Consider the following 22,586-nt stretch of genomic DNA (forward strand, 5'->3'; position numbering starts at 1 on the left):
TTTATTTTGTCTGTGAAATGTTTTGTGAAATATTTGTATTCATCTCTCTCTTCATTATTTTATACATTCAACATGTTTGCTTATTGTTATATTTCTTCACAAATTTTCTATAATGTTAAAGTAGTATTGAGAGTATAATTGGACAAAATAGAAAAGGCATCTCACAGATGACATGCGACTACTTATGCTCCATACAGAGGTGCGACTACTGCAGTGTTGATGAACAATTAGTATGGACTGAAGCTTGTAATGATTCCTCAACAAAGTATATGATAAATGCCGAGCCATATTTAGGAAAGAAACTGGTTTACGTCTGGTGAATTAGCGGAAGAGCTAATGAACGAACCTTATAATTTAATTATATTAGGAACTATAAGGAAAAACAAAAGGCAGACAATGAATAAAAAAATTATACACTAAAGTTTATTTGTTTTGTATTACACTGAGTTCCAATAAAATATTATTTATTCTTTGAAGAAGGAAGCCTTTTATTAAATATCATGGATTATGCCAACGGGAGAAACTATGTGAAAAAACGCGCCTTGCATTCTACCTCGTGGATGGTGAGGAAACGAGTGCATCATCATCATATAGTCGCTTTCTTATCGGTCTACTTCGAAAAAGGTTAATTTTACAGAAAAATGCATGAGACATTTCTATTGAAAACAATTGTTAAAATAACCGCTATTGACCTCCGACCAATAGATCGTGAGATATTTGCGAAAAACTGATTTTCGTGACCTTATGACCTTTATAACTTTTTTAGCCGGCAAGGTATCGATGTCGATTTTTCACATCACAGCACCGTGATAAAGGTGTATACAAAAATTCACCTCACTAAGAATTTTTCCGCAGATAAAACCTTAAATAACTGGACTTCATAAGATAAAAATAAAATCATAAAACTGAAATATTAGAATAAAACTACATAAAGGGATTTGAAATCCATATAAAAAAAAACATAAAAATATAAAATAATAAATAAAACTCCTCAAGCAATTCGAAAATCGGTGAATTATTGATAATAAAAAAAAACGAAGATTCACTATAGATCAATCTTAAATATTTTTATTCAATCGAATAATGAAAATCCGTTGTTATAACGTTTTCGAGGTCGCAGAATCCATTTATCGATGTCCCTCAGATGTCAGAAATTAGTACATTGTGGTTTAACCAATAAATGGATTGGATGATTTCCGGTTCGGCTTGCTTAACTGAATTTATGAATTAAACGAAAGGATTTATTTTGAAGGGATTACTTTAAGATATAGGGGTTTGATTGGAGAGGGGAAAGACTTAAGAAAAAGTCAAAAATATTTGTTCACGATTATTAATATTTATTTAAAACGGTGTTGAACTTGTTAAGCAGACCGATAAACATTTTCAGCTGAGGTTAGATTTAGCTTCAATTAGATAAGGTTAGTTTTATTTTAGCCTATATACGACGTTTTTATAAATAGAGAATGAATATGATCTGCCAATTTACTCAACTTTAATAGATTTCTCAAAAGCTTACGACACTGTCAATAGAAATTATTTGTATAACATTATGAACGATCTTAACATTCCAAAGAAGCCACACTTACGAAAATGACACTCGAATATACGAAAACGATGATAAATGCGAACCAACAAGAATCAAAAAGTTTTCAGATTTCCACAGGATTAGAACAGGGAGATCCGCTAGTCACTAAGCTGTTTAATATAGTATTAGACGATGTGGTCATCCTTTCAACATCGGAAAATTAGCTTAACGAAATTTGCAGAGATAGTGAATCTACGATTTAACAAAGATAAATCGTAGTTTATGATAATGACAACACCACAAAGGAAAAGAACAATGATAAGTTTGTCAATATAACTGAATGAAGAAAAAGTGATGAGCTTAGAACAAGTTATATATATCTTGGGGTGGTTATTAAGGACGATGATGACGAGGAGAAAATCTAGAAACAAGGATGACTAAGGAAAATGAACAATTGAAAGCATTGGACACTAAAAAAATCTCCAGAAAGACGATGCTACATCTGTACAAAACAATAAGACCAAAGTGAACTACGAAGGCGAAACGTGGATTCTTAACAATGCATAGAAAGAGAAGCAAGATATATGGAAAAGGAAAATACTCAAGAAGATCCTAGGGGGTAAAAAGAAGGGAGAATTATGGCTGAGAATAAAAATTAACGAAATATAGAACTTATTTGGAGAGACAGAACTAAGCAAAATAATAAGATAATAGAATGGCTGGGTCAAATACAGAGAATGCCAAATTTTAGAGCAATAAAAAAATGATGGACATAGAACAAGGAGGGACAAGAAGAAACAGGATGACCAAGTAAAAGATGGTACGTATAGGAAATTCAGGACTGTAAAACGAAAGCTGAAAATAGGAAAGAGTGGAGGGGAATCGTACAAGATTCTGTCGTTTCGTGTAATTAATAAATTTAGTCAAAAACACCGAATCGTAAGTCAACCAAAACTATTGTGTTCGTAAAACCGAAAGTACTAATTTCCAACATCTAAACCCCGATAAACGGATTCTGCTTGAAAACGTGAAATTAGCGTGTTATCGTTTTTAAACGGAACTAGTACTAAGTATTACTCATATGTCGTGTTTATTGAATAAGAGGAATAAACATGGTAAATATGAAAAATAAACATTATAATGTCTTATAGCACCATTTTATGACTAAACAAATTATTTGTCGAAATGTATTCAAAAACATTTTTTGACATAACAGCCTAGAGTGACAGTTATCAAACTGTCTAACGTCTATTCATACACTTATTTAATGTAGGAATTTTCTCACCGAAACAAAACTAAAACACAATTTTTTCACACACTAAAACATAAATTCTTCTCATAAAACTAGCCAAAGAAACACTCTACTAGTGTAATAAAAAACAGTCTTATGGTGAAAACACAGCAAAATAAAATTTTAACTCCTATTAATATAATCGTCCGATCGCCTTTCTGATTCCGTAATAAGATGGGAATTTTTTTCTGTCTTGAACTGTTCTTGTCAAGATTTTTTGATAAGTCTACTGGTTCAACCCCATCACTACATTCTTCACAAACTTCCAATAGAAAAAAAAAACTGATAAAAACCAGTAGTTATAAGAAGCCAAATTTGATTTACGTTACAACTTAAAAGTATTTACAGCAATAAATTAAAACAAGATTATTAAGAAATAACCTTAAGTATCCTTATCAATCAGTAACTTAAAGAAAAAATACAACATATATTAATTCCGCCGTAAAACAACATAATAAAAACTACTATGAACAAATAATGGATTATAAAAGTGATGAGGGCAAGTGAAAAAAATTTCCACGGAGCCGAACTAAGAACAAAATTTTATCGTGAATTTAAGAAAATCTAAAAAAGTGAGAATAAATGGAAATAAGATAGAAGTAATGGTAATTATTTAGAATTGGAGCTCCGGGCAAAAATCACTCCAAAACATTTTTCCCCACATGGAAACTATTTTTTTAAGGACAATTAGATAATTGAATGCGGGGGGACATGTTTTATTGAATTTCATAAAGAAAAAACCACAATTTTTGGGTCAGTTTCCCCATCTGGAAACTATTTGTTGGTAAAATTAGATCATTAAAGAAGGGGAGACATGTTTTATGGGATTTTTTGGTTGGGGAAAAAACACAATTTTTAGTTTAGTTTAGGTCGCGCCAAAAGATTTTTCTCCACTTGTAACTATTTTGTTCGTAGAATTAGAACATTCGAGATGAGGGGAGACATGTTTTATGGGGATTTATCGAAAAAAAAAACACGTTTGAATGTGGGGGAGACATGTTTTGAGTATAGGTATATACGTCGCTTACCGTCTGTCGTCGTCGTATCGCCGTCTCTTTATGACTCATGTGTTGCATCGGTTTCTCTCTGTTCTGAATCATTATTTATCATTTATCTTAAAAACTATTAACTCCATGAAAATTGTTAATGAGTGCAATGTTATTAATAATTAAATTATCTACAATTTAACAATTTTTTTTCTGGAATCAATTTTAGAAAAGTTATATAAGCATGACTCAGAACGTGTAATTAAAATTAACTTTTTATCAGTTTATATCACTTTTTTTGTTATCATAGTAATTTATGAATTTATACCAACAATAATAAGATATAATGGTATTTGTACATTTTTTGGAATCACAATTAAATACAAATAATAAAAGGTAAGCCAAGTATACTTGTGAGCTCGCGAAATTAAATTAAAAACAGGTATGAAACAATGATTTTTTTCAAATCTCTATCAAGAATATTACTAACTATTGTATGAAATATATTTGTAATTGTTTTCAATATATTATTTATAAGTCAAAAGTACTCAAATTCAAGTTTTTTCGAACCCTCAAAAATTCATATCTCTAAAAATATTAACTTTATCTTGAAAATTCATAGGACCGGTTGAAAAATAAGAATATTGTTTAAACAATATGGCACGGGTTTGCCCCATGTCAATATGCATTTATTCGATCAGAATGGCAATTTAAAGTGGATCGCATAAACAAATTGAAGTGCGCATTTTACAACACACTTTTAGTTTCGGATTGTATTGAATGTTCTAGGCAATTATAACAAATGATGTTCATTATTTTTAATGACATATTGAACTCAAATGTCTTCGAACCAGTAGTTTTAGCAAAAAATATCAAATATTTCCCATATATTACAAACAAAAATCATGAAATGCAAAAAAAATCGGTTATTCTCATGAAAAATAAGAAAGTGCGATGCGGACTGATTTTCTACACCAAAATAAATCTTTAAATTCTGTTTAAATCACCCTACTCTACATTTCATCTACTTACAGCTAAATGAAATATTCTTATCAGTACGAACACTACTAACCTTTCATCATAGAAACTGGCATAATATAGCTACCGGGTACGATCACAGCTGTATTTGGCATTTTCAAAGCTTCACCAACACTGGAATCGGCAATAATGAGATTTCGAGATTGGTTAGAACAGGTACCACCTTCTGCAAATATAACGGGTCTAGTGTTGGATGGACTTGCATTGTCGGTGGATTCAGTGGTTGTAACTGACGCTGAAGCTTGAGATTGTTCATCATCTGTTACTGATAACTGAACAATACCTCCTCCTGAACTGTCTTCACTGCCAATTGTTAAATCATCAGTATCCATTTCTAGGGTACTGCTCGACTGTCCTGTTTTTTTAACACCAGATGAGTTCTTTTTCCTTTTGGCGTTTTGACTAGGATTCGTTGGTGGATTAGATCTTCTTCGCGGTGCTGGTTTGTTATTCAAATCAGGAGAGTTTCTCAATTGTTCTGCATATTCTGCCAGTATATCAAATATCCTTTGAGTAGTATGTTCGTCTTCTTGTGGTTTCTGTTGCGGTTTTGGGAGCGGTGAAGACTTTGTAGTGGTAGTAGTAGTATTGTTGGACGTCGTTTTCAAAGTTTTTCCTTTTGAGTTTTTAGTGGCAATCTTTGGAAGAGTCGGAGTTGAAGCAGGCGTCACACAAGGACTTGAGCTACCTTGGGAAGTTACGCTTAACGCTGGTGATGCAGCAGGTTGTAAATTATTATATGAACTAACAACAACAACGGGAGATAACTGAGTGTATTTCTGCAATTGATTAACGTACGTTACACTTATTCTCTGTGGCGTTGCTTCTGGATTATCTCCCGAATTGGTACTAGTTTCAGATGTACTAGTGTTACTTCTCTCCTTTATCTGTTTATAAACCATATCAAATTCTCTAAGTTGTTCTAGAGTAGTTGAGCTTAGATTTGGTTGAGGACTGGCCCTAACAACGTTAGAAGGTAATTGTAACTGAACTGGCTTCACAATTCTAGCACCTTGTACGAGTGTAGGCCGAGTAACAGCACCTTTGACCTCTTCGCAGTTAACCTGGATCTCTCCATCGGCATTTTTTGGTCGCCCTTGTAGTGCAGCAGCTAATAGCGCACTCATTTTACTATGTATAACGCTATCTTTAACAAGACTTATTTGTTCAGGATTCGAAGTAGCAATTCGAAAAACTTGTCGAGTAGTTCCTCCAGGAGGTATTAGACTTATAGTCTGGCCCACTGGTACCTGTCTGCTGTATATAACACTACCTTGGATCGGTTGAACATTCACCGGAACAGTTTTAGTTGTTGTTGTTGTTGTTGTGGTTGTTGTTGTTGTTGTTGTAGTTTTCTTACTATCAGTACTTCCATTATTCGGCACTTCTGTTGTAGTTGGCGAATCTGCTGTTTCTGTATTATTTTGGTAGACAGTTTTTCCGAAGGCTTGCTGAAATTTCGGTAAAGCTGATTTGCAAATAAACTGGAGAATTGTACCACCTTGTCCGGTTGTTACAGTATTTGTATTCTTGACAACGGAGTTTGTGGATTTTATTGTGCTATTTAATATTGTCGGTTCCGTGGTAACCGCAACTTTCGCCTATAAAAAAGTAAGTACAGTATGTGTTGATATTTCGATAATTCTCACAGCAAAGGTAGAAACAAAATTTTAACCAATAATTGACACACAGTTATTAAACTATATCGAGAAGGCGAAACAATGACAAAACTAAATATGGTTGATTGAACTTCCGCTCCCGGTCAAAAGTTTTTGCCCACCCCATAATCCATTTATTAAATTTTGAAAATAATATAGGTACTTGAACAAATTTATCTTTCACAATGTCAAGTGAAAAGTTTTATAAACCAAAAATAATAGCATTCGTTATTAAATAATTGTGTCCGTTATTTTTTTACTTTACACGAGAGTATATTTATATTTTATCGGTGAAAGCGACACTTGAAACTTTGGTTTTGTTTTTTTATTTCGTTCATTATTCTTCAACTGTGAATTATTTCTTTGGTGTTTATGATTGTAGCTCAATCCTAGTAAGCCCTACGAGACGCAAGTTTGTATACGAATTCTTTTCGTTCCCGCAAATTCAGACTTGTAAGTTTCGAAAAAAATGAAATCAAGGAACTATCGGTTGAAACTGATGCATTAATCGAAAGTCTTCATAGTCCAAGCAAAAGTAACCGTACCATTGCCGCCGAATTAAAAATACCTACACCGTGAAAAAATATGCATCCACCAGGGGGCGGATGTTACATCCATGTGTAATCCCGATTGTAAAGCACGGCGGAGGCTCGGTGATGATAGGTGTGTATGGCGACTGGAAACCTGGTAAAATATGAAGGTTTTTTGAAGAAAAAAGGAATACCGAGTATAACCCCTCCCCTTTTATCGCCGAAATTGAAATCATTCTAGTATATCGAATATACCCCTCCGTATATATGGCATTGTATGCGCGCCGGTAAGGTAACTTTAACTGTTTCATTCGGACAAAAAAACAGGTTTGAAAAGAGTTGACCTTCGACCAGTCTGTTTGTTTTTCACGTGGTTTTTGATCAGTGTTGAAAAATCTCTTTTCGCCGAAGCTATTAAGGTAGAAAAAAAGTTACGTTACCTTGCTAACTGAAATGCATCTGTTTTTACTTGAAAAAAGGAGGGGTTACTTGCGGGATTTTTAGGTAAAAAGCATTAAAGCAAAATGTAGTACATTATGCACAGCGCCTCATCGGTAGAAAATTTATTTTCCAGCATGACAACGATCCCAATCATTCCATGAAAGAGTATTTGAAAAAATTGGCAAGAAAGAATGTACTGAAAGCTGCCACAGTCGCCCGACCTTAACTCAGTTGAGTTATGGTACAAATTGGACAGGGAAGTTAGAAAGCAGTGACCTACTTTCGCTTCACATCTCTGTATACATAATAACTGGCCCCACTAATATTCTATCAAGAAATACACCGAGTTTGATCTATACGAAATAAATTTATTTATTTATACGTTATACACTGTCGTTTAATTAAATACGTTCACAAATTCGATCAAGGTCGTAATTGTTGGAAATACTTCCGTATCTTTCCGGTTTAGAATTATACTAAAACACGCTCACTTGGCATTTTCGAGGCAAAATCCATTTATCCAGATCCCTAAGGTCCGAAATGAGTGATTTTACAAATAATTGGATTGACTGGATTCAATTTCGGCTGGGTTTCCTAATTACACGAAACAGCAGTTTTTCTTTATTATAAAAACATATTGCGTTGCATAGAAAAATATTTTTCCAGAGGTATCGACCAGTTAACCTAATCTAACTTAAAGTGAAACAAACCTAATCGAAGTTAAAGTAAACTTAACCAGAAAATGTTTCTAAGTATGCTTAAAAGCAACGAGAGGCACTTCCCAATTCGAATATAAATAAAAATTGAATAATAAAAACAAATATTTTCCATTTCAATTCCAATTCAATTATTGGCAAATAGTATCAATTTTCTACAATCAGAAAACATGAAACTTTGAACTAACGTGTTTTTATTATTATACTAAACCGGACAGATTTGGAAGTATAGCCTCATTAATTTCTGTGAGGTCATAGTGCGTTCACGGAACATAACTGGAAACTCCTAATTTAACAAGGGAAAGTTTGAGAAACGATAAGACACAAGCCGCTAGTTTGACACAACTCCTAACATTGAGAATATCACTCCAAACTTCAATAGAAGCCTTCTAGAAATACTGCCAGCCGTGGAATCAACATTAGGATAAGTGCATTGCAGGCCAAGGGGTACCCTAAAACTTATTTGTTTTTAAAAAAATATTTATTATAATTTTCATCACACTTCATATAAAATGTGAATTTGCAAACTTTATTCACACATGACAATAAAAATATGGACGTTATTTGTGTAAATTACGTGTAGTACTTGAAATTGAACATACACATACTTAACAATAAAATATAACATTTATTTTAAAAGCTTCTGTTTCATAGTTTTCAACTTAATGAAATGAAAATAAAAAAAATACAACTCTTGAAGAGGTACATTTATTAGCAAAAAAAATTACACAAGTCACAGGTAGGTGGACACACACATACAATTGGGGAAAAAATAAAAAAAAACAATTTACTATGCTGTTAAATTTTATATATACACAATTACATTTTCCATACTTATAAAGCATAAAACAATGTACAGAGAAAATTAACTTACGAATAAATTTGCGACATAAATAACCGTACTTAATAATATACATTCTGTCTTGTGACGAACAGTTCCGTAATTTATATAAATAATGATATAAACTAAACTAATTATTGTAAAAACCAAATAAATCTAGCACAGACCAATATTTAAACAAATTGCAGTTGACGAAAAATACATTTTTGTAATTTAATAACTGAGTAGAATTATCGTGATCAAGTCTGTTTTCATCTCCAACAGAGTTGTCAAATTTTGGTCAACGTTTACGTAACAAGCACACAACCGGTTTTCTTGATTTTTTCTTATTTACCCAATTTTTCATCATTTTCTTAGTAGTAGTAGTTTCTATAAAGATACTGTTTATTTTCCAAGTTTATTTTGTTATTTAGAATTAATTATATTTTCAATGAGTAGTTTTGGAAATTTCTACTCTTATTTGTAAAATTCAAATTATTCAATTTTTTACATTTGTGCTTTTGGATTCAAAAGAAATTAAACGCCCCCCCCCCGGAATTGTTTCAAATCACGCTACAAATGTCTTATGTACTTCTGGAAAGTAGTATAATTTTTTATGAATGGGTCATTGCTGTCTCGTTCAAGACTTCTGTCGCCATCAGATATTTTAGACCCTCCATGTAATGCATCATGGTTCCCTGTTATTTCAAACAGTTACTCAATCATTGGTGGATTGAATATCCACCACTTCTGATTCTTTTCTCTATTTCTATTTAGATCTTTCTTTTCCTTCGGGTGTTTCAAATAAAGTTTGTCAATTTTCTTCAAATTTTTGTCAGGTCGAGGGCAATCCCACTTGAGTTATTTATAAAAACAGGAAGGATTTCTTTTGATATTATAAAGATATCTACCAAATTCTATATACTTAAACTTCGGAAAAGATTTTATAGATAATTCAACTTTTCATTTTTAAAGCTTCTCCTATTTGTACGAGGATGATCTCAGAAGTACTTGGACTGACCTAGAGATGGTGGTAGTTGCTTGAAAAACACCACTGTAAGTACACAATCTATACAGTATATGTTTCAAATTTGAAGACGCCACGTTGTTTATAATTTGTTTAGCAACCATCAATAGTAAATGTTTTCAGTGAATTTATAAACATGGAAAAAATTGGTCATTGTTATGTGATACAATACTTTTATTTGAAAGGCATTAGCACAACCAATATTAAAGCTGAACTAGATTCTACTTTGGTTGAGACTGCCCCTTCGTTATCAACAATAAAATTTTGGGTAGCCAAGTTTAAACGAGGTCGTACAACCTGCGAAGACCAGCATCGCAATGGTCGACCAAATGAAATGACTCCAGAAATGTTAAGAAAAATCCACAAAGCCTTACTGGATGATCGTCGATTGAAAGTGCGCGAGCTATTAGACATAGTAGGCATTTTCAAAAGTGAGGTATATCGCATATTAAATAAAAATTTGGACATGGGAAGGCTGTGCGCAAGATAATTGCCTCGTTTTCCCACAAGTGAACGAAAACAGCGTCGTGAAGAATAAAGTAAAATTTTTGTGCCGTTTCATATACATGGATAAAACGTGGATCCACCACTTCACACCCTAAACAAAAGAACGATCAAAACAATGGAATGAAAAGGGAGAACCGGCTCCAAAGAAGGCAAAGACCGTTCCACCTGCAGGCAAGATCATGGCGTCTGTTTTTTTGGGATGAGTGTGGGGTAATTTTAATTGACTATTTTGAAAAAAAAACTATCAACGGCGAGTATTATCCGAACTTATTGCAACGTTTGAGCGAAGTAATCACGCAAAAACGGCCTCATTTGGCTAGGAAGAAAGTGTTGTTTCATCAAAAAAATAAACTAGCTCACAGATCCGTTATTGCAATGGCCTAAATTATTGAATTAAAGTTTGAATTGCTATCTAATCACCAGATTTAACCTCATCGGATCATTTTCTGTTCCGAGACTTAAAAAAATAGCTCGTTGGTCAAAGATTTTCCAACAATGTAGAGGTGATGTCGGCAGTTAATGGCTACTTTGAGGAGCTTGACGATTCTTTTCATAAAAAGTGTATCGAAGTTATTGAACATCGCTGGGAAAAGTGTATAGAGCTAAGAGAAGATTACGTTGAAAAATAAATATATTTTTTTGCAAAATTGTTGTGTTTTCTTTGTTGAGCCAGGTACTTCTGGGACGATCCTCGCATTAACAATTTCCAACTTTTTTTATGAGTACATGCTTAACAAATGCTGTTGCATTATAAGAATAGTACTTCTGAATATGTGTGAGGTCAACAAATTAGATTTGATATTTTTTCATCAAACTGCATATATTTAAATGTAATATATAATAACTACAAATATTACAACTTCAAAAACAATCCTGAAAAATTTAATTTTGTGTCTGTGTGAAACAGTAAATTATTCTAAAAAAGTCACGTTTTACGTTGAAATTCGCACATATTTTTAATAATAAAATAATTTAACACTAGAATGCTAACCATTAAGAAATATTAAATAAGTTTTCATCAAGATCGTCATCTTATGTCCAATTGCATTGAGATACCACTTAAATTTGTTCTGAACCTAAAAAAACATTTTAACGCTGAATTTCAGAGTGAGATACAAAAAAATTAGCATACTTCTGTTATTAAGAGTTGTCCAAATAAAATTATAAAAAGTGTTTCATATTTTTAGCAACATTTGTTTATGGATAGGACCTGAACCTTTTTGTGGAATCGGCTATAGAACGATAGAAAAAAACACAAAATAAGGTAGATAGGGAAAAAAACTAATCACTGTAACAACCTATAGGGTTTGAACAGGCAAAGATACTCATGGGAAACGATAACTGGGGAAGATATTTTGAATGTATTCACCTAGATAATGGACACCTGAACACGCTAGGTTTAGTATAAAGACGAAGCCTCTATTCCAGAGCATTACACCTGGGAGCTTATGGAATATAAGATGAAGATCTTTGGCAGTTGATCTGTAAACATAAAGTTTCTCCAGTACCACAGCAAAAGGCACAATAAATCCTTTGGGTCACAGTGTACATGGCACCATATATCACAACATTCATCATTACATTTCCTTATAGCTATGTCTTCAGATGCCAGGTATGATTATATTTTAACGAGAACTACTGAAGAATAAAAAGCAACAAGAGGATATTTTAGGCACGGTAGTATATTCCAATATAGCGGTGCCAATTTCTTCAAAAGCAGCCAAATTTTTCTATTTCTGCAATTTTTATAATTTGTTCCATCCTTAGTATAAGACCACATTTTGGAAAACCTATAAATGTCATCTAAATTTTTTTATAAAAGCATTTCTGTGTGTGAAGGAATTTTTTTATTAATTATAGTGAGAATACAGTGTAAAGAAAGATTCTTTAGATTTAATAAAAGATCAGATGATCAAAAAACGATTGAGCATATATTTAAAGGGTGTTCTCTTTCGTTAACAATGTTGCAAAAATAGTACAAAATATCAATCAATTTGATTGATACAACATACTTTAATCGTATATCGTAGTGATCATATTATCTCAAAATTAACAGAAGTAGATAATTTCCTCGTAATTCACTCTGTATTAGTCATGAGTGGATTAGTGACCTATGACTGAGGTTAATTATTTTATTAGTAAAGCATTCGTTAAGCGTTAGCTGATTTACATATTCATAATACAGAAACCGAAATTGGTTTTTCAAGTTCTTATATTACTGAAACACAATATAAAATTATTTCAAATAATTGGGACAGCACTGCAAACTTGGCATTGTCAAACATATTTTCTACGTGATTATCGGTACGTTACTGAATAGGATATACCGAGACAAAGAGGAAATATATCAGCTAGTCACCTTAAAAGACCTTTACCACCACCATTCTAAATACTTTTGAGATTGTAGATGAAGGAAGCTGAAGCATGAAAAAATTTACCTTCACTACTAAAAAGGAAAGTGTTAAAGAATGATCAATAAAACTGAGATTATGTGATATATTATGTTTAGACATAGCAGGACTAGGAAGTTTTAAAATAAAAATGACATATAGTGACACTAGAAATTTAGATTTTTCTAATAAAACCAGTTAATTTTTAATTTCTACAACGGAATTCATTCTGATAAATTTTCTGCTCATTTTTTTCCTGTACTATTTGTAGTAGCTTCATTTTATGTTTTTCATTTTAATTGCGGATTCGATTGGTTGCAGAGATATGTGAATGTTCCATAAATTCGTTTGTGATTTGAATATTTTTAATTAGGTCAGCTGCATCGAGCTCATTTTTCAAATTACCCTCACTTATAGTTAATATAGTTATATAGAGGGTGTACCCTCTGTTCACATGTGCATATGTTCACATTAAGAGACTTTCAGGTTTTTATAAGTTGTTAGATAACACGACTTTTTCAGTTGATTGCGCAAAAGAAACTACTTTTCTTTATTTACAGTTTGTGATAATTGTGGTATGGAAAATACCCATTTCGTTTTTTTCCCAAATTCTATTACATTCAAAAAGACTGCACGATCAGAGTGAGGTAATCTATATGATATATTGGTGCTACTAGATGAAACTCGAGTAATAGAAGAAATAAAAAACTCAAAATGTCGTTGATGCTGATGCATTTCGTTATTTTCAATTCAGTTTAAGGTTCGAGACGTAGAATTTGAACTAGACATCTCACGTTCACTGTTCAGCATTGAGACAAGCCATGAGCTCTGCATATTGATTGTAATTATAGTAAAAAATGTTTTAGAAGGTAAGCAATTTTCAATTATGCGATGAATCAAATATATTGAACATATTGTTTTTATTTCTACATTCTACTTTTGTATGAAAAGAGGTCGGATCTGGCCACCATACCACGTCCATAGTATAAGATAAGAAACAAAGAAATCGCCATCTTATTACTACAGAAGATTTAAGACTTAAATCAAAAAAAATAAAGCAGAGTTTTTATATCCTCACTTAACACTGGAATTTGCTTGATGATCTTGAATATCATTGATAAGCGGACTAGGCATGAAAAATTCTCAACGTTTTTCATAAAGAGCATGGACTTTGTTTTAGCAATGACATAAAAAGTATGTTCATAGAAATTGAGATTCCCTGTCCTATTTCTTCCAATTGTTCAATCAGTATACCTTAACGAAAATTATGACTGGTGGGATTTTTAACAACACTATAAAATGGATATATAAAGTATCCGTGTTAACTGTGCTTATGGGATAGAAGAATGGCAACGCAGCTCTATATTCAACGCTCATGACTTGTAGGAATAGAACTTTGTGTCGGAAAACAAATATCACCTTTGTACATTGAGTTAGGGCTGATGAAACAATTTGTTGAAAAACTGGATGAAGCTTAGATGCATGAAATTTTTTCCGAAGTTATCCGAAGCGAAAGTTGAAGCTAGGGTTTTTGTTGGTCTGCAAATTAAACAGATTTTCGCCGATAAAAAATTTCCAACGGTTTCAAATCGTACAGAACAGAGAGTTAAAAGAGTTTTAAATCAGTTTTAAAACAATCTGGAAGAGTAAGAAGAATGTTTTCATTGGGACATTATGTGCTTCAACAACGTTATATATGCTAAAACAATAGAAACCGGTAGGGGGACAATATTTAGAGTTTATATAAATAATTACGTAACATATGAGAGAAAGTAAACGCGTGCACTTTTTTGTAAGTTATTTTGATAAGAAAATAATTTATTTGAATAGTTTCATCTTTAACTACCACAGATTTTGAAAAACAACTTTTTCATATAAAATATTATCTTTTCGTATAATTTCTATCTGATATATCAGAATTTTATGCTTCAGAGGCAAAATCAAATGTTTCGTTTATACCTTCTCCATAAAATATACACCAACCGATGAAAGAGTTGTGAAATTTGCAGTGCTTTCCCTTCATCTACCAAAAAAACTAATATATACAGGGTGATTGATAAGTTATAAACTCAATGGCCTCATTCGTCCTTTAGGTATAAATTTGAAAATTTATATTATAGCCATCATTAGTCTTCACATTTTTAAATTATTTACAATCTTGTTATGTTATATTGTGGAGCTGTGGCGATCAAACACCAAATTGTACTTTTTTCTATATGTATCCCAAAATACTCTGCCATATGAAAGTTACATTTTTTAAATGAAATACCTTATTTTTTTTATTGCATATTTGGAATCAGCTTGACTTCTCATTACAATAATATAGTGTTGTAATGTTCTACGGTGTATTTAAAGAGTTAAATTTTCCATAAAAATCGTAACAAGCTCAATACCCTATACAATGTCAAATAAATTAAAGAATGAAGATCTGTTGCGTCCAAAGCATTCGAATAGTAGTCAAAATCCTGGAAAATTATTTATTTCGTTAATATTCATTGAATCTGATACAGGATTAATCAAAATAGGAATACATTATTTTTTAAAGTGGATCATCCTGTAGTTTATCTGAGTATCGTAAAGTACTACCAACATACTCTTTTTATCAAGCATTTCCTATACCTAAAATTATTAGTTCTTGAGATGTTTTGATTTTTCTGTGGAAAACAATGATTATGTATCATTATCTAATAATTTAATTTATTAATTGTGAGTTGGTTATGATTTATTCGTCAAAAACTAATATTTGACAATGACCGGACATGACAATAAGTATATCATTGTATTTTAATTAAGTTTGGTTCAATTTTTGGTGTTTTAAAGAATTTGAACTAGAGCACTGAAATGATTGATATAATCTGGATATTGCGAGATTGCAGTAGAAATACTTCTACTTTATCAGCAAAAGTATACCATGAACGTTTCCCTGGAAGGCGGCCACCTACAAAGCTTACAAAGCAAGCTCGGAGAGATTGATTGAGTAGTTTAATAGCACGGGTTCAGTTCTATATGAAAAACATGTATGATTAAAAACTTCTTTGATAGAATTAAATTGATGTTTTGCTGACAGTTACGAAAAACTCACACACAAGTTTGAAAAATATTTCCAGCGAACAAGAATTGAACTACTACGGTGTGCAAATAGTTCTTAACATAAACAAAATGCACCCTTGCCACATTTACTTAGCTGAAGTTGATTTTAAAAAAAAATTAGAATTTTTTATGCGGGCTTTATGAAAAGTTAATTAAAAGAGAGACTTTTCGGACTATGTTCAATTTGGAGATGAAGCCACGCTCAATAAAAATGATTGTATTAACTAGCAAAACTTTCACTATTATTCATCAACTAATCCATATCACATCGTCAAACTAGAGGGTCGTAGAATAGGTATTGTTGGTAAATATGTACTAGTACCATATTTTTCTCAAAAACATTGAATGTTGAGAAGGATTTATGTTTTCTTATAAACCAATTACCTCTTTTATTGGAAGAAGTCCCTCCCACTTCGTACACGTTCAAAGAATGTGGTTTTTGCATGATGGTGCACCTGCTTAATTAGTGGTGATCTGAATGAACTATTTTCTGGAAGAATGGTCCAGTACAGTGACCACCAAGCTCACCAGATTCCAATGATATGGACGACTCACTCCAACAAGAGATAAAATGATGGAGAAAATAAAAGATAAATTTTGGATTGTTTCTATAGAAATTCTTCGGAATGTGAATAACTCTTCCAATTATTGTTTTCAAGCATGCATTGATGTGTAGTTGGAGGTCATTTTGAACACCTATTGTGATAATCAAGACGTGTACATATACTGTAAATAAGTAAATAAGATACTTTTTTTACTATTTCGTTCCTATATTTTTTCTTTGTATTTGCAATTCAACCTCTACAGTACTAAAAAGCAATGATAAGAAAAATCAAAATATCTCAAGAATTTATAATTTTAGGTATAGAGAATTCTTGTTAAAAAAGTATGTTGGTATTAATTTTCGATACTAACATAAAATACAGGATGATTCATTTGAAAAAACCGAGAAAATAACGTATTAGTATTCTAATTCTCCCTGTATCAAATTCAATGTATATTAACGAAATAAATAAGTTTCCAGAATTTTGACTACTAATCTCTCTTACATTGTATAGGGTATTACGATTTTTATGGAAAATTGGTAGAACACATCACGACCCTCTAGGATTTTATTGGGGAAGTCAAGCTGATTCCAAATACATATACAATAAAATATAGGGTGTTCCATTTAAAACAATATAATTTTGATGCGGCAGAGCATTCTGAAACACCCTGTAAGATTGTGAATAACTCTAAAATGTGAAGACTGCTAATGGTTATAGTCCCTCAAATTTTCAATTTGATATCTCAAAGGACAAAGGAGGCACTGAACTCTATCATGCCCTGTATAGTAAAAATAATTAATGCCAATCCTTTTTTTTTATAATCGAATTTATTGAATAACTACCCCTTTGTATGTTCAAAAACTTATGAATGGAAGAACATACTAAAGAGTTTTTAAATTGTTAAATATGGCTGAACAAATGGAAATCAAAGAAATTAATGTAAAAACTATAAAATTTGAAATTTTTTATATCGAAAACGTTAGTGATGATTAGATCAAAAGCCACGTGGAACAATACAACGTTCAGAGCAATGTAAGAGGCGTTACATCTTGTTCAAAATTATGCGCGGATAAAATCAGATTCCTACAAAAGCAAGCAATTTGAACTTTATCGGTTTGGTGTGATTTCTATTGCATTACTTTTGGTTTAACAGTCAACCAAATACAGCCAGATAAACTGATCTGGTCCCCAAAAGTATCTGACCCAACAAAAAAAATAGTAAAATTTTGGAAAAACAAATATTTATTTTTTAAAATAATCTCCATACACTTTATCCAGCGATATTCAATAAGTTCGATACCCTTTTTATAATAAAAATCGTCAAGCTCCTCAAAGTAGCCATTAACTGCCAACATCTCCTCTTCATTGTTGGAAAATCTTTGACTAACGAGCTATTTTTTCAAGTCTCGGAACAGAAAATGATCCGATGAGGCTAAATCTGGTGATTAGATAGCAATTCAAACTTTAATTCATTAATTTAGGCCATTGCAATAACGGATGTGTGAGCTGGTATATTGTCCTTTGTTTAGGGTGTGACCCATGTTCTATCCATGTTTACGAAACGGCGCATAAATTCGACTTTATTTCTGTGAAATATTGCCAAATACTCGAAGGAAACATCTTCACGACGCTGATTTTGTTCCATTGTGAGCAAACGCGGCACCCACCTTGCGCAGTTTTCTTTTGTCCAAATTTTCAGCTAATATGCGATGTATCGTACTTTTTGAAATGCCTACTATGTCTACTAGCTCGCGCACTTTCAATCGACGATCATCCAGTAACATTTTGTAGATTTTCTTCAACATTTCTGGAGTCACCTCATTTGGTCGACCACTGCGATGCTAGTCTTCGCAAGTCGTACGGCAACATTTAACCTCTGCTACCCAATAATTTACTGTTGATAACAAAGGAGCAGTCTCACCCAGAATAGACTCTAGTTCAGCTTTTATATTGGTTGTGCTAATGCCTTTCAAATAACATAACGATGACCAATTTCCATGTTTATAAATTCACTGAAAACGTTCACTATGGATGGCTATCAAAGAAAAAAACAACAAATAACGTGGCGTCTTCAAATTTGAAACATATACTGTATACATTGTGTACTTTCTAATAAAGATTTACCACAGAACTTCTGTGGTAAATCAAATCATATTGATTCGTTATTTTTGTTACTGATAATTATTTACTCTTACTTTAAGAGATACACAGAAGAGATATTTGGGTAGTGGCAGTCATGATGGCAAAAGCCTTGAATAATGTCACACGTCGTAAAAGGCTCATCATATTTTGATCTACTAAGAGATTGCAAGCAATTCCTTGCATGTTATCTTGCTTCATTGACCTTTATGCAGCCATTTTTTATGGCTATCATTAACCAATTTTGATTTGGTTTGAAATAATTTTGGTTGTTTAAATTGTAGTCAATAGAAATGGTCCCAAACCGATAAAGTTGCAAGTGAGAAATTTTGCGGGAATCGAACAGCTGAACCGTTATCTGCGCATACTTATGATAAAAACATATTATGTGTATTGCATTGCACGTTGCTTGCTCCACGACAAGCGACCTCCAAGTATTAGCTCGGTAAATTTCAATCGCATTCATAATATTTTAAATACAAAGGATAAATGAAATATTAGCCCCTTATAAATATAGTTTACATGTATTTATACCTCACCAATATCTACGATTACATATACGAGGTAATACCCCTAATACAAATCTAAAGAATGTGAAATAAAGCGTGAAATAATTTTATCGAAGTCGCGACAAGAAAAAATAATGTAGAGCATTCACTTTTTATTGATATCATGCTCATAAGTTATTATTTTAACAATGCATGAAAACTGCGAGGTTAAAAATTTTTTATATCGAACAATTGAATGGTGAATAACAATTTTTAATAAAACTTTGCATGCATTTTTAATTAGTTCGTTATTTTAGATAAACATTTCAAAACTTTTAAAAATAAAGGTACTAAATACCAGGCAATTATGAAATAATGCACATACCTTTCAGTAGAAGAAAAAGTTAGTATATAAAAATATTATAATTCAAAAAATTACATAATCTACTCTAAGAACTACGTAATTGTTTCTTATACTGAACTTGTGCCATTTTGTGAAATTTTAATGAATATGTCATAAGTAATTTCAATAATATCCATAAATATTTTTGGATATAATGAAAAAAATAATGCAGACTTGGTAACTTTTACTTCAATAAAAAGTGAATACCGATATAATCATTAATAATCATCATACAAGGCGAAGCTCCACATGTCATATTTAACACAAGATGTTATATACTACTAGTCAAAAGTTTTTGCCCACCCCATAAAACAATCATTGAGGTCGAAATGGTGTATTATAAACCAAAAAAAAAAAATGTGAATTATTTCTTTGGTGTTTATGATTGTAGTTTAGACCCAGTTAAATCTGTGAGACGCAAGAACGTACTACGATTTATACTTTTTGGACCAAGACACCTTTTTGTGAACTTCGCATATTGCGAATTGTTTTTGTTCTTGCAAATTCAGATTGAGTTTTGAAATGAGTAAAACCAAGATCGTTTGAAACTCGTGCATTAATTGCAAACCTTCATAGTCTAGACAAAAGAAACTGTACCGTTTCCGACGAATTAAAAACTCGTGGACTACAACGTTAAACAAATATGCATCCACCAGGAAGCTTTGGAAATAGAAAACGTTCAGGAAGCAAACCGCTGAAGATAAACGTATTGTATTATCAGTGAACGTGATCGACTAGTCACGGGCTCAGAGATAGCAACTCAAATCAATGAATCTAGAGATCTGTCTTTGAGTACTTCCACATTGAAGAGGAGATTGACAGAAGCAAGTCTGCTTGGAAAGGTTGCAGGAAAGAAACCTTTGGGATATCCTGAAAGACAACCAAATAGACAACGTTTATTTGTCGAAATTTTTACATAAAATGCTAAAAATTATGCACCAAAAGCAAAATTGGGCTACATCGATAAATCAAAAATTTGAATATTGAACAATTACAGATTATAGTTTTATTATATTTATATTCTTATCTATATATGTTTTGTTTTTGTTAGTTGTGTATCACGTAAACTATAGGGTGGGCAAAAACTTTTGATCAGTGGTGTGTATAATGTTCACGTTTTACCAGAACAAAAACAAGTTTAGAGTATGTGATGCCATGACCTATATGTACACTACCTTCGAAAAGTTTGGAATAATTTGAGGAAATGGACAAAAAAAATTATCTAATTTGTAAGTTTAAGTCGTTAATACTCTATATGAGCATGCTGTGGAAATATAACTAAGTTTTCTAGTAAAGGAAATAAAATACGGGGGAAATGAAAATAGAAAACAATATCGTAAGAACATCCACCAGATATCTACTTTAGAGGAAATAAGATCTTGCGAAGTGGTCAATAGAAAGACCCTCAATCGTAGAAATGTAAACTTGGTTGTCTTCTGAACTACATTCTGTACAACCCAATGTACCGAGAGACGGCGAGGAAACTTTTTGAATAAAATATCTTTAAAACCAACTTATGATAAACTTTATTGAGCTTTTCTACGCACTTAAGATTGGTCAGGTATAAAATTCAATTATTTTCGAAAATGAAATACCCAGAATATGGAAATAGCGATAGAAGAAAAAAAATCATTTAGATGCATTGTTTTGATTTAGTTGAGGTTACCTTGTGGATTCCAAACTTTTGGATGATAGTGTAAGCTCTTATAATACGCCAACACCCTCCGTTCTTACTCCAGGAGGCCAATTTTTACATCAATTCTACTGTTAAGATTCTCTTGTTAATTGCAATCGTTTAAACGTGGCATCTATAAAGTCGCTGATGTGTGTTTGCAGCAACAGTCAATGTTTATTTATTATTTTCAACAATACCGCAGTGGATGATAAAATTATTATATAGAGCTATGCTGCACTCAAAAGTGACCGCCATTTTGCAAAACTTCTGTTTTAATACCTCATATAGGTAAGGAGAAATACGTTTAAAAACAAATCATAACTCTTCGGTACACTAGAATAATGTCAGTATTCTTAATAATTCGATCACCCACTGTATTTAGTAGCTAGAATCGATAAAAATCGTTGGTTCCATATTATTTACTTTGATCTAAACGATTGACTGTCCAATTTTTCTTATAAAATCCAATTCATTACCAGAACTAACCAACAAAAAGATATGTTGTTCTTGTATTTATTGTCTTAATCCTCTCCAAATAGAAAAATGCCAAAATCCTCCGTTTCCCATGTTATGTAGGAGCACTAGTGTTTTTAAGCGAGTTTTTATAAAGACACTTCTAAAGCGGAAGTATTAAGATGCAGATTTGTGATTTAAAGCATCCTTTCACCACATTACCAGAACTAAACGCGTTCATGACATGTTTGTATGAATAAATTTTTCATTACTACACAGTTAATACAAATAATTAATATTTATAATTCAATTTGTGTTTTTAAATGGGGAAATAATCATTTTTTTGTAAGATATGTGTAATGGAATTTAAATTTCGTTTTAGTACTTGTATAAAACAATATAGTATTAGAGCATGATGAATACCAAGTAGAATACACTATGTAGACACTATTTATCTCAATAGCAATATTTTAAATATTTTTTACAAAATAAAATAGAAATTTTGTCCAAATTAGTATAACAAAATTTTGCAAACTCATATTTTCAAAAAAAATTTACAATTTTGACATCAATGTGTGCCTACAATGTATATATCAGTTAATAGGAAGGATGAACAAATTGAATTAGATGGTGTATAATTGAGTAGTATTATAGAGTAGAGTTCAAATATGCACAAAAAGTTTCTTAAGATCTTCCAACGTGCTGGATTTACTATTTTATATATTATAAATCACGCGCCCTTTATAATTATTATAATTGGCCGCTTAAAAAAATTTTGAATAGAGTGAAATGTCTGTTTATTAATATATTAATATATTAAAAATTCAGTAGGATGCACATTTTTGAATTTATATGAAAATT

General features: G+C 31.9%; 1 protein-coding gene across 2 annotated transcripts in view; it reads right to left on the reverse strand.

The window, feature by feature from the left end:
- The window catches only part of LOC130894648 (uncharacterized), a 61,747-nt gene that overhangs the window by 19,842 nt on the left and 19,319 nt on the right, over nucleotides 1-22,586 (reverse strand). For both annotated transcript variants that reach the window (XM_057801614.1, XM_057801698.1), the window contains exon 7: nucleotides 4,875-6,441. In XM_057801614.1, coding sequence (XP_057657597.1) covers nucleotides 4,875-6,441 — 1,567 coding nt within the window. The remainder of the gene's footprint in view (nucleotides 1-4,874; nucleotides 6,442-22,586) is intronic.

Source organism: Diorhabda carinulata, chromosome 1 (assembly GCF_026250575.1).
Source record: "Diorhabda carinulata isolate Delta chromosome 1, icDioCari1.1, whole genome shotgun sequence".
Taxonomy (NCBI): domain Eukaryota; kingdom Metazoa; phylum Arthropoda; class Insecta; order Coleoptera; family Chrysomelidae; genus Diorhabda; species Diorhabda carinulata.